Here is a 13677-nt window from a genome sequence, read left to right as displayed (position 1 = left end):
TTTATGCAGAAAAAATATCAGGATTAATTCTACAGTAGATGTATATAAGCAAGGTGCACAGGTGGATGAAAGATGTTTTTAAGTAATGTAAAAGCTTGCTAGTGTTCCACTTCTTCTCCTCACCACCCTAAAAAAAATTTCTTAGCTATTGATAACCTTTAATCATATAACAGAATTGCAAATGTTTATTAAAAATGTGTCCCTGACCTTTTAAATGAAAAGGTTTATTTGGCATGACACCATAGATAAACCTGTCTAGCCTACCTAATGGGGCATGTGACTAACACAGGAGCTGAAATTAGAAATTAGAGATGTAGAAATGCACCGAATAATGAACCTCAATTACTGTCTGGATGATTCTTCTCACATTAGATCCCAATTACTCTTTCCCAAGTGAACTCTGGAGATTTTACCCATAAGAAGACTCCTTGGGTTCAGATTGGAAAAAAAAATATATATATATAGTATATTTATCACACAAAGCTATCAGAAAATCCTCACCAGAAACTGAGAATGATTTCCTTATGGCTCAGGAGATACTGCCAAGATTTCCTTTAAGGTTTACGTAGATGGCACTCAAGTGAGATTCCCATATGGAATTATTCCCCACACAGGAGCCTGACCTGGGGGAAGCTGAACAAAGCAAAGATTACAAACTCCCAAAGCAGAGGCTGTTTTACATTTCTCCCACCCTGGATCTAATTCCATCGGTAAATACAGCACATGTTAAGTTATAAAGCATAATTATGAAAAGGCCAAGAAGTGCCACAAAGAACTGACCCTCCCGACACTATGAGGGAGAGGCCAAGGGCCAGGGATGGCTAAACAGGCTGCCCAGTTGCTGGCACCCAGGAGTTACCACAATCACCAAGGCAGCAAGATCCCAGCAGGCTCATGCTGTTGCTTAAAGACGTCTTATAGGAATCATCTACGTTCTGAGGAGCAGCCTTCCTGTCAGATAACTTTCTAGCTGTTTCCTTCAAATGAGGCAAACACATAATGTGGTAGTTTGCAACAGTCTAGTAAGCTCTACCCTCAAAGTACCCTCAAAACCGGGCCCTTGAATACAGGGCAGTATTGGCACATCTGTTCTTGGTGGTGTGGGCTTCGATTGGTCTTTATGAAAAAGGAAAGGTTTTCATGAAATAAAGCAGAATAATTAATGACAATTATGAAAAAGTAATACTTGTTGGGATGCATACCCTGAAAATGTTGGGTAAAAAATCTATAGTGTTTTTTATGTACGGTTTTTAATTACAATTTAAACCACTTGTATTTTGTACATTGAGAGAGCCTCAAAAATTTTTTCAAATAATAAGGATCTTCTTAAGATACTCTACTTGTAATTAATTGTGCCATAGACTTTTCTTGGTATCCGTGTTCCTATAAATCAGAATGCTCATTTGGCAGGAAGCAAAATAATATATGTTAAGGGGATAGTGGACTTGGCCTCTTGTCTCCCGCAGGCTAGCCATCATGTGTCAGTGGAATAATGGAGAAAGAGCATCCCTCACCCTAAAACCATGCATGGGGCTGCTGGAGCCGCCCTTGGCCGAATTGAATGATATGTTTTATGCAACTGCCATGCACACAGTTTTCTTTTTTAATGACTTGAGAGCAGAATGAAGTAATGTTTTGGAGTAAACCTGCCTGGGTTCAAATTTCATCTCCACCATTGTTGGCTGTGTCACTAAGTTACTTAACGACTCAGTCTCACTTTCCTCATTACTGAAATGGAGCATACGAATATCTCCTTCAGTGATGGTCTCCATTCAGACTTCAGTGATAATCTAAGATTGGTTCAATGCCTGTTACATGGCAACTCAATAAATGCTTGTCATTTTTATGATTATCTAAAGAATTTCCACTTTCAAAGCACAAAAGGAAAATCAAGAACCCTCTCTACGTGCTTTCCTAAAAAGTCCTACAATGAGGCAGATTCTTGGTGTCTATTCCATTCAAGGCATATGCTAGGTATTCCATAAATGTTGTAGATTAAATTGAAACTGCAGTTATTTTGAAGTATGAAGTAGTGAAAACAATTTTACTTTCAGAAACAAAAACACTAAAACAATTATTTACAGAATTATGGTAAAAAATATCTGATAAATGCTATAATATTAATAATAATGATATTTGGGGCAGCTTTGTCAAAAGAGCTTTATGAAATACAAACATTTCCATTAAATTAAAAATATATTGTGTATGGTTGTCAAATTGGCTTATGGTTGACAGTTTCTAGAATACACCAAGATATATCAAAAACCCCTGGAGGGAAAAAAAAAAACATGTTGGGTGCTATGAACTACCTGGAATTCTATTTCTATTTGACATAAATTACTAACTCTAGATTTAAAAACCACTTTGGATTCCAAAATCTAAATTATTCAAGATGGGTTTTTGAATGACAGCAAACTAAAAAAAAAATCTCATAGGCTTTCTTTTCCCTTGACATTAAAGATGTAATCCATACTTTTAAATTTCTTGTTTATTTTAGCAAAAAGGGGATGTTCTAAATTGAGAAACCACTGAACATCCTAAAATGTTTTAAGCTGAGAAACCATTTTATAGTATCTATTGAAAAATCAGGCCCATTACTAAATAGTTACTATGTATTTGTGTAAGCTTCTATTGCTAGGTCTCGTAGTGTGTGTGTGTGTGTGTGTGTGTGTGTGTGTGTGTGTGTGTTACCTATTCCAACAGAATCTAGAGCTAAAGGTGTTCTTACTTCTTTACAGTCCTAGTCTTCGAGTGGACAATCTGTTTTGTCCTATAGACTTTTCATTCAATGAATAATTCAGACTCAAACTGCATATTGGTAACTATATTTTAAACCAAAAAAATTCCTCACATAATAAATACATTTTATGCACATTAACTTCAAATTTACTTCAGAAAGCTATTTACAATATAAATAATTATAAATGGGAACACTTTGCAAGATATCATTGACATAGCTAATATTTTCTACTTTACATTCCAAAGTAAAAGTTCAAATTACAGATTTATACTACGATGTCACTAAAAACTATACATTGCAAGATGGTATTTGAAATATTGGCAATGAGTATCTTCTTTCACAAATATAATCCTTTTTATAGCATGTCAGTCAAAAAACAAACATAAAATATTTTATCTTTTTTGAAGTGCCTACTTATAAGTTTCACTTTTCGAAATATTTCCCTTTGGAAAAAAAAAACGGAAAAAAGTTACAGTACTTCTAAAAATTTTTCCACGCCAATTTCATTTCTTTTGAAATGTAAACACACCAGGGTTGTTGGTGTAAATCCAACTGTGATTAAATGTGTTCCAGATCAGCAAATTAGGACAAACTCTCCACTATATAGGTGTATGAAAGCAAAGTCCCATGCAACAAAATTGCAATAAATAAAATTGTGTTTGGTTCAAAATTATTAGGAATTCTTGTGTGAACCATCAGTTTTTAAGGAGCACAGCAGAACAGAGTCTTGTTACTTGCTTTACATCTGTGTGTGTGTATGTGCACGCGCGCACATACACACACACACATAGCCTTTCTGCACACAGTCCTAGAGAAGGAACTCTGAACAAACCCCTATTAGAATATGAGCACAATATCACTTTTTGAGTTAAGTGCTACCCGTACAACTCTTGTGCACAAGAAATGAGCACCACCTGGTAATTTCCCCCAAGAACATCATTTTCTATGTAAGATACCCTCTGCATGAGTCAATAGTCGTTCTGTCATTCAAAGTTTAGAACAATGTCTTATCCTCCACGCATGTCCCAGTAAGAACTAACCAGTAGATTTTGCTGTTTTAGAGTCAAATTCCTATTCACAAAAACTGACATTTACATGAAAGTTGAATCACTTATTTGGAGAGCCATAGGATTTACATTCTTTAAGTCATTCAGAAAATAGAATGTATATCTATGTTGTATGGTTTGAGTGGACTGGGGAACCAAATCTGGGCATTAAAAATTTCTTTTAAATCAAAGAAAGTATATTAAAGTGTAAGCTATTCCACTGGGCAAGGTAAGTAACCCTAAAATAACCAAATCTTCAGTTTTCCAAATATCAGCATTCACTCTGTCACTTCCAAATACTACTAGTACTAATAGAATTGCACTGAGTATCTTAGGAATGTCCTGCTCTTGAAAGAGAGAGAGAGAGCTATAAAATAATATATCTGTATTCAGAATGTCTCTTTAGCTATAGTGTCTTCTATCAAACTTATTTGGTCTAGGTCTTGGGGGTAAAAAGCCTTTCTTTTTATTTTAAAATAACTATGCATATTTTCCAAATGACCTTTTATTGAATAGATCCTTATCCTCCATTTAAAAAAGAAAAGAAAATGGAGCATATTATCCTTTTCTGGAAGATCCCATTAAAGCTTATTTTAAGTGGGATTCTCTGCCCAAAGGCAGCATGTGGCAGCAGGGTGTAGAGAGAATTAAGAATAGTACCCGATGGAAATATTCTAGCCCTATAAAATATAATCAAGAGAGAATAAGTGGGTTTTCTGTATAAACACTGAAAGCAAATTACCTATTGCATCCTGTCTCATTGTGAATGTCACATCAGCACTGTATCATATTATCCTAGATCAGGCAATTACAGTTAAGAAAAGCTAGCCCCTTATAGTCAGCATAGTATATCAAAAGATTTGTGAAACTGAAGGACACCTAAATGTCTAACCTGTAGTAATTATGACATTAATATTATGCCTCCAAAAATAACACATCAAATCTGTATGTTCTCAATAATTTTAATAGAATTTTCTCAAAGAACATTGGGGAAATATTATTTTATTCCTTTGGTCATCCAAATTTTTAAAGTAGGTATGACAGGTAGATAAATAAATTCCTATTAGAAAGCATGAATTTGTATCATCTAATCAATTGCTACATATTATACTAGGAGTTGGATATAGCACATTTTTATGAAGCCCCAAGGTGATATAAAAATCATACTTCACTCTATTTCAATCTAGTATCATGATTCTCAACATTTGGCAAAGTGATGAAAATCAAGAATTAAAACTAAAGCAGACTTAAAGTTATTGGGAACATACATATTTTTATCGCTCATATTTTACAAAGACATAGAAAGATGACATTTTCGTTATGAGGAAATATGTTCCTGGACAGAACAAGATAATGTAGATTATAAAGACATTCTAACACATTTTTGTATATATTAAAAAGGTAGTTTGTCATAAACTGTCTCATCTTATTTTGGGATCACTTTGTAATAATCATGCCACAATGCAAAAATTGTAAGCTTATAAATACTGTGGGCCTATAAGACATCACATGTCATGTAATAAATCTGCCACTATAAAATTATTGACGTGTAAATTAAATAAGTGGTTTGTATTTAAAGCTGGGTTAGCCTACCAAAAAAAATTTTTTTTCCTACCAAAATTTTTAATTAGGATGTAGCATAATTACTTCTGTCTTCACTTAAAAATATTGGTCATACCATTTTAAAGAATTTAATTCTTTCTCATTACCCCTATTTGTAGAGTTCATAATTTATTTATCATCAATTAACTATCTGCCATTTTAAAATTTCACTGAAATCTCTTTAATGACATTCTTTTCTATCATATCAGTTCCTTTTCCTTGATTCTTAAGATTCTATTTATTTTATAGCATCTGTCCCTGACATTTTTGGGAGAATGTATATCCATCAGTAAAACCCACCTGCATAGATGTCCTTTCCCAAAATACACCATATTCTTCAGATATTTGTGTCTTTGAACCACTTATCCATCCACAGGATTCCCCCCAAAACTTTAGCATCCCTAAAACCTTACTTCGTGTTTCAAATTGTTCAAAAACCCAGGGGTTTTTCATGAATATTTTTCTCAAAATCACTGAACATTTTTGCTTCTGTTTTAAAATGTAGTTTTTATTGTTCATTGAACTTTTTTGAAAGTATATACGATAACCACTTTCTCACTTGCACCTTTTCCATTTATGACACAAATGTCACTGTGTCATAACCAAGAAATATGTATTTAATTTCACGTAGCCTATTTTCTCATGTACAAACAACCCAGTATTCATCTCTCAGATTATCATCATTCAGATTGTCACCTATCTATAAACTGCCAAACAATTGTGTTAAATGATGGACATAGAATACTAATCCCTGAGTGGTCAGTGTCATGTTCTGTCTTCAAAATTATCAGTCCATTTCTTCTAATACATTCCCCTCCTTGCAGATGGCAAGAGTTTCAGGCATGGGACGCCTAAGAAATACTGTCTATGAAACTTCTCTAATCACTCATGTCATTTTGCTTTGATTACTAGAGAATAGTACATTGAATAAATCTTACTTATTGTTTTACTCCCTCATCGGTTTCTACCATCTACATTTGGGCTCAACCAGAAAGTTGACTATAACTACGCATGCCTACAAGAGCCCATGCACCTGCTGCAGTTACAAAGCACCTAGACCTCTGTAAGAGTGCAGAAAAGTCAGAATGATCCACCTTGACAGCTGATAGCAGAGAGGTAACTGGTTGACCAGTGTAGTTTTGTCACACTGATGATCCACAGAATCATGGCACGTCAGAACGGCCATACAAAGAAAGAAACTAGGACCCATGCATGCTCAGTGATACATCGAAATTCCCAAAATAAATTAGGGGTCAGAACAGGAACCCAGAGGTCCTGCACTCTAGTCTGCTGGTTTTTCTACCATATCACATGAACTTAAGACCAAATTTGTTGTTTTCAGTGTTCACAGACCATAAGGAAAATGAGCGCTTTGCATCCTCCTTCAATGGAAGCACACTCTTGCCCTTTCAACCACTTGTCTATCAGCCCACGCTTTTATCCTAGGCTCTCTCCTGCGGCTTTCCACATGTTGTCACATTTGCACATCTGTGCTTTGAAAATGTCTTCACTTATACTGCTGCCAGGTAGAGCTCCACTGGCTTGCCTTAGTTCTTTTTTGCACTTACCAGCCTCTTTTCTTGGTGAAGCGGTTTGAGTGTTTTATTTGGTTGGTTTTATAAACCCCAAATACATTGATTACATATTCTGAGCCTTAAATTGTGTTGAGCTGTCACTTCATTTCTCTTTGTCTCTGGCCTTTCCGTCTTTACTAAACTATTTCCAATCGGGCACACCAGGTTTTTGATGTGTGTCCCAACATCTCGGTGATTTTACTTAGAAAACCCTTCCTGCTATGTCAGTGTGATCCTGTTCCTTGTCTAACTCAGAAGTAAGGTGAAAAATCACCACTTCCTGATTGCTTATAATGGATACCAGGTGGAAACTCATTCTTGTACCATATCCAGAACCATTTCCCTAATTTATGCCTGAACCAAATGAGCTGGCTGGTTGAAACCACAACGAAGAAACCAGTACAAGATGTATCTCTCTCTTTCTTAGCTATTTTAGGAATGGAAATTTCTTTAATAAGCTTAATGTGCTAGGGTTAAGAAAACTTACCCATTTGGGCTGTATTTAACGTATATAGTCTACATTTCTGCATATAAAGTTTACATAGCAGTTTGTGGATAGTGGTCTGTGTGTATGAGGTTTACTGGGTCATCACAATGCAATGCTGTCTTCCGCCAGTCCTTTCATGTGGTATATATGCTCACTTAATCTACAAGAGTACTTTCCAATTCAAAATTTATCTATTCTGGTTCCCATATAATTAAAGGGGCAATTTATGTATTCACTTTAGCTCCATTATCTGTGTGTAACCCTGAATGCTAGTGCTCTTTGATTTTGCAGGAACACATGTCAAATATCCAGTAACTTAAATCATCCTCTCTAACCATCTGTGGCATAGTAAATGCTGGTAATGGGGCATTAAACTATAAATATGTTTCAGAGATCCTTAAAGAACAAAATATTTTAGAAAAACATCAGCTTCCATTGGTTATTATAACAGATGTTCCCTTGTGTCCTTGTGCCGGGTCTGGCTGCATCCTTAGATGGGACGTTACATCAAAGTGTGAGCCATTACAGCCCAAGGAATAGTTTCTAATGGTTTCACTGTCATATAAGTGCTCCAGGGCATATCCAGTTAATGTGTACGCATGCTTATCAAAATACTGCCGGTGAGAACCAAAGCAGTTTGGAGAGACGGCAGGATGGTCTCCTGCTGTCTGATGTGGAGACATATCGGCATGTAGATAGTCTTTAGCTAGGATCAAACTGGATTTTGAAATGCGATCCGAATTGGGGCTACTTATTCGAGACAGTGCAGTGGGACTGTTGTCATAGTCATTTTCGTGAGGGCTCAGCATCTTTCCCTCTCTCTGCTGGATGTGGTCACATGGTGAAGTGTTGGCAAGAGCAGAGCCGTGACAGACTTCGCCTGCTGGTGGGGGCTGTTGGTAGTTTGCAAAACAGAGGGAGTGTTTTTTCCCAGCTCCATTAATGGAAGCCAGTTGGTCCGGGGGGGCTTTCCTTAGCTGCAGTCTGTTCTCTTCTTCTTTAATCATTTGCTGGGTGGCTCTTATCAGAGTTTCAATTTTGCTAGGTTCGTGTGGGCTACTTTGATACTGCTCAGGGCGATACCGGTCACCTGATTCGCTGGCAGACCCAGGGTCTGGAGAACTGACCACACTATCTTCATCCCAGTGACCTCGCCCTAGAAATCAGAAAAAGTAAAAAGTAAGTGGTCTCAAAATTCATCCCCCAAAATGTCAGTGTATTTCTTTTTCCTCTTAAAAAAAACTTTTATTTTTGATTTTCAATATGGGCACAAATTTTTGAAACAGACACAGGATCACATGACAAGGCATCAATATATCGTGCTGGCAGTCATGGTTCTCAGTGACTTTTAGGTGCGGATGAAATTTACCACAAGCTTTTTAGAAGGTTCATGGGTTGTGGATGCCAGTTAGCAAAATTGCAGTGTGTTTATACCTCTCCATGTATGCATATCATTGGCCCTGTCTGAATGTAAATAATAAAAGAAAAATGCATAGCATCTGGTTTATGATATTTTCTAGAGAAATGGCATGTTAAACTGATGCTTAGAAAATGCTTTCCACTGGGTTTGAGGAAGACAATAATAAAGACTGGACTACTTTCCCAATTCCAAATAAATCATCTAAAGTGTTAAAATTATTAAATGTATCATAAAGAGAGTTACAATAAAGCTCTAATGTTAGTTTTAAAACTATCTGAGGGTTAAATATACATATACATACATTTATATATACATATAAATATACATATATATGTATTTATCTTATTCCAATCAAAAATATAAATATTGTCTCCTCAAATCCAGAGATATAAATCTCAGTTTCACATATGCTCACATGATAACTTTGGTATCTTAGATTATTTCTGAAGTAAGGTAAAGAATAAATAAATATTTAAAATGTTAATAACAATCTGTTCTGAACCAAGGAGAGAGACCTAATGCAGAGGAACAATGCATCTGAAATATACTCCATAAACTGCATTATTCTTAAAGCAGTGTGAAGTCCGTATAAAAAGGGAAAAGAAAAGCAGGAAGGGACATATGAAAGCTGTAAACTGCTTAATGCAGAAGAGAAGCCCTGGATCACACTATTCATTGCTTTCCTTTTCCTTTTTCTTCTTATTTTATTTCTATTATTTTCTTCCAGCCCTTGTAGGTTAAGCCAGGATTTTCGCTTCACTCCATTCTTTGGCAAGCAATTGCCCTTTGCCCTGGGTTTCCATTACCAGCCTACCATACTAGAGAAACTTGAAACAAAGGCAGAAAAATAAAAAGCAAAAACAGAAACAAATTAAAATCCTTCGTGGAAGGCAGTCAGTGCCTGGGTGGTATTTGACAGGAAGCCTATGGGTGAGTACAGCATTGTCTAGCACATTTTCCATCCTCAAGACCCAGCAAGAAGAGAAATATCACCCCATTAGATCAATCTTTATGTCACTGACTTTTAATGCAATAGGGAGGGAGTCAGAGAGCTGCCTGGCCCCAAGCTTAGAATGGACAGAATGGGCTCTCCTTCACCACTTGGCTTTGAAATGAACAAAGAAGGGCGCTGACACTAACGGCTTCAGCCGCAGTGCCCATTTCTATGTGGTCGTAAGACTGCATAACAATCCCAGGGTAAAGTTTCCATGAGTTCTAGACATCACCCCATCTTTTACTCACAGAAGACATTGTGGGTTGTCCTAATAACGCTGGAAGGGGCTGGTGACCAGTATTGAATGCTCAGAGGGCCAGGAGGGTTAAAACACCTGTGAAGTGAGTGACAGGCCATAAGGCAAAGCCTGGCCTCCCCAACAGGTCAGTTGGGCCCTCATTGAGAAGCATTGCTAAATGAGCCCCAAAACTACAGAGGTCCACTTTTGAAGCACCAGAATACAGAAGAAAATAATACATAAGACCTTTAAACACATACATCTTACAAGTTCAGGAGACTTACTCCACAGTTGACTTTAATTTCTATACTTTTTATGACGTTTGCAACGGGAATAATTTTTACTCACCTCTAAAATATAAATGCATTTGGCAACCATTAAGCAAAATCACTACACTTAAAAAGAGTGGGTTTGGTTTATAAAATCCGACTGGTGTTGAGTTTCTGATTTGTAAATTCAAAGGAGAAAACCACTAGGTCAGTCCCTTCTGTGTCAAACCTAGAATATGAGAAACTTGCCCAGGGGCCCAATGCCACCGGCTCAGAAGTCATTTCAGCTGCCCTTACCGTGGATCCTGTGGACTGAAGCGATGTGAGGCATGCTGTTTTCATAGGCTTCTCTGCTTTCTGGGGAAGACTTGGTCAGGGGCAAGGCTGCCCGAGAGCCCCACCAGGGCTCCCTCCCGGACTGTGGCGTTCCCAGGAAGTACCTGCCTGCCTCACACCGGCCTCCCTCGCAGGCCTGGGTGTGGAAATGCCTCTCCTCCACCAGCCTGGAATGGTCCAGTGCAAAGCCGTAGCAGAGGGAGCTGCGATCAGAGAACTGTCTGTAGGCGCATGATGCATCATGCTGAGAGCCCGGCCTCTCCGAGGGGTCCAGGAGCTGTGGAGAGGCTGTGTCGGTCAGGGGACTTCCACCCCACTGGCTGTCGTGATCAGATTCAGATCTTTCCGTGTGAAATCCCGAATACTGAAACCAAGAGAGTGAAAAAAGTACATTTCAAAAAAAAAATAATATATATATATATAGCCTTTTTATTCCGCTAAGAACTACGAAGGTCCTATTGGGCTTAAGGCAACAAAATAAACTCTACAATCTCTAGCACCACGCTGGGCACCCCTGACTTGGAATCACTTAATCAGTCATGGTGCCTCAAAAGAAAATCCTATTAGCTGCTGAAAGGAGGTAAAAATAACGAAGGAACTAAATACCAGGCACTGTGGGAAGTGTTTCACGTGAGTGACCTCACCTAGTTCTTTAGTAACCCATTGCATGAATAGAGACATAAGACCCAAGAGAGAAAATTATTTGCTCAAGGCCACAGGTTAGCCGGTGGCAGAGTCAAGATTCAAACCCAAGTCCTCCATTACCACCCACATGGTATTGCCAAAGGGAGGGTCCAAGAATGGATCCTATGTTTTATTTCAATTTGCTGTTCAGATTTTTTTTCTTATTTAAAAAAAAGACAAAACAAAAATAAGGCTTAAGGCCCCAAGGGCTGCACCTTCACTCTTCACACAGGACTGTTAACTCTCTGAGGGCCAGGCTGGCTACCTGATAGGATAGTTAACAAAGACTTAGCTAATTCAATCACAATATAACTTTTCAAAAGACTTGCCCGTGTTGGCTGAACCTATTCACTAGGATATGTTCCTGGCTTCCTAAAGTAAGGCTTCAGGTATGCATAGGATCATAGGACAAAACAGCTGCAGGCAATCCCTGTGCCTTGCTAGAATCACGCTACTCACCTGTTGCCAGAGTTATTTGATCTGGTGTTGAAAGAAAATGTAAAAGGTTTTGGCAGACCTCCCTAGGAGGTATGCTCAGTTCGAAGTTCCTCACGAGCCACTCAAATTAGTAATATAATTTCGACTGGTTTTTGGTTAACTAGGCCAAACACAAGTCTAGGTACCATACAGAGATTACCCACCTTGCTAATAATAAATGCCATTTATTGAGAACTTACAGTATGTCTGACAGTTGCTAAGAATTGTACACATATTATACCATTGAATCCTCATGGGCACCCAGACAGTAACATATGTCCATTTTACAGATGGGGAAAGCGCATCACTGAGAGTTTTAATAAGATGGAATGGCCACCTCACAGTCTATCTGGTCTCAAAGCCTACGCTCCAACCATGATTTTACACATGAGAGAAATCATTGTCAAGGAAGAGAGGAGAGAAAAAAGGATCGATCCAGTGTCAGAGACATTTCCAGAAAAGCTTCAGGTACCAAAATACAGTCTCTGGAATCAAAATATGAGTCCATTACATTTTCTTTCTTACCCCAGGAGAAAAGGGGATGGATGTGTGGTGCTGTGGGAGGCCCAGGAGAAATGCAGGCAGCTCTGCCTGGGGGCTCTTGGAACCAGAGAGATGAGATACAGAGGTTCCTCTGGGGGAACTCCAAAGTATGCTAATAACATAGCATGTTCAGGAAAGAGTTCTACACAAATTTCGAGATCTTTCTGTTACCATATCTAATTATCACTTTAATTATTTTGTGAATGTATATAGGGACTATCAGTATATTCCATCAAGAAAAAAATAGTAAATGTAACTTCTTGCCCTGCAGAACTGTAAGATGAGCACAATGAGGCATCCCGAGGGCCACGTCCCCTACATCACACCTCCACATGCTATCAGCCCTTTCACCCCATGAACACCAGCCTCTCACTTTGTATGATGTCACCTTCACTTTCGCCAAGTAAGCATGGGCACCCCTTCTCCTAATCAAGGGAGAATCAGAGTGCTATACATTTGCCCTTTGGTAACACCATTTGTGCACTTGCCTAGGAAAATTTTAGACCACTGGTGCTCTTCCAAGCTAGGAATTGCCCAGACTCTGCTTGTTTTGATAAAAGTATAAACCAGGCCTATTTCTGAAGCACTCTAGTCAAGACTTTTGAGCCTTGTTGAGAGGGGAAAAGGCTTTCCCTGAGTGTATATGGGAAAGTGCTATTGGCGCAGCAGAGAAGAACATTATGTCCTTCGCTCACAAAGAAAATTCAACACAAAGCAACCCTGACATACATGAGGTACACATTTCAAGAGCACCCAAAGAAGAATTTGATGGATAAGCCTCTTGTCAACAGTCAGGAAGCGATGACAGCAAGTACACTGCCTTTGAAGCAGGCGGAAGTTGGGTGGTTGAGTTAGACCAAGAAGATCTGACACGGCTTTAGAGGTACAGAGGAAAAGCCTAGGTGCAAACCTTGTTTCTCAAGGCCTGTAAACTTGCACCTGTGTGTACCATCAACCCTCTGAGCCACACTCACCCCTTTAATAAAAATGAATATGAGATGTAAACTCTGTTGAGAATACTACAGACCCATGAATTGATCTGAAAAATTTCAGATGTTCATCAGCTCTTAAGGAAAAAGAGAGCAGAAAGGAAGGTGGGCAAAATGTGCCACACAATCAGTGAAAGTTGCATAGGAAGGCTTCTGGCCTTCCTCAAACCTACCTTTGCTGCCTACTACACAGTCAATCTTGGCCAACTGATTTAATTTCTTTTGTCCCAAAAGGAGAAGGCTCATGATGACACTTAACTTACCAAAGGCCAAACCAC

General features: G+C 38.3%; 1 protein-coding gene across 7 annotated transcripts in view; it reads right to left on the bottom strand.

The window, feature by feature from the left end:
* Positions 1-2833: 2833 nt before the first annotated feature.
* SIM1 (SIM bHLH transcription factor 1) overlaps positions 2834-13677 on the bottom strand; it is a 77735-nt gene continuing 66891 nt past the window's right edge. For all 7 annotated transcript variants that reach the window (XM_041765916.1, XM_041765919.1, XM_041765926.1 and 4 more), the window contains 2 exons: positions 10668-11070; positions 2834-8605 (listed from right to left, as the gene is read on the bottom strand). In XM_041765916.1, coding sequence (XP_041621850.1) covers positions 7875-8605; positions 10668-11070 — 1134 coding nt within the window. In that variant the 3' untranslated portion in view covers positions 2834-7874. The remainder of the gene's footprint in view (positions 8606-10667; positions 11071-13677) is intronic.

This window comes from Vulpes lagopus, chromosome 1 (assembly GCF_018345385.1).
Source record: "Vulpes lagopus strain Blue_001 chromosome 1, ASM1834538v1, whole genome shotgun sequence".
Classification (NCBI taxonomy): Eukaryota; Metazoa; Chordata; class Mammalia; order Carnivora; family Canidae; genus Vulpes; species Vulpes lagopus.
This window is presented reverse-complemented; position numbering and strand designations above follow the sequence as displayed.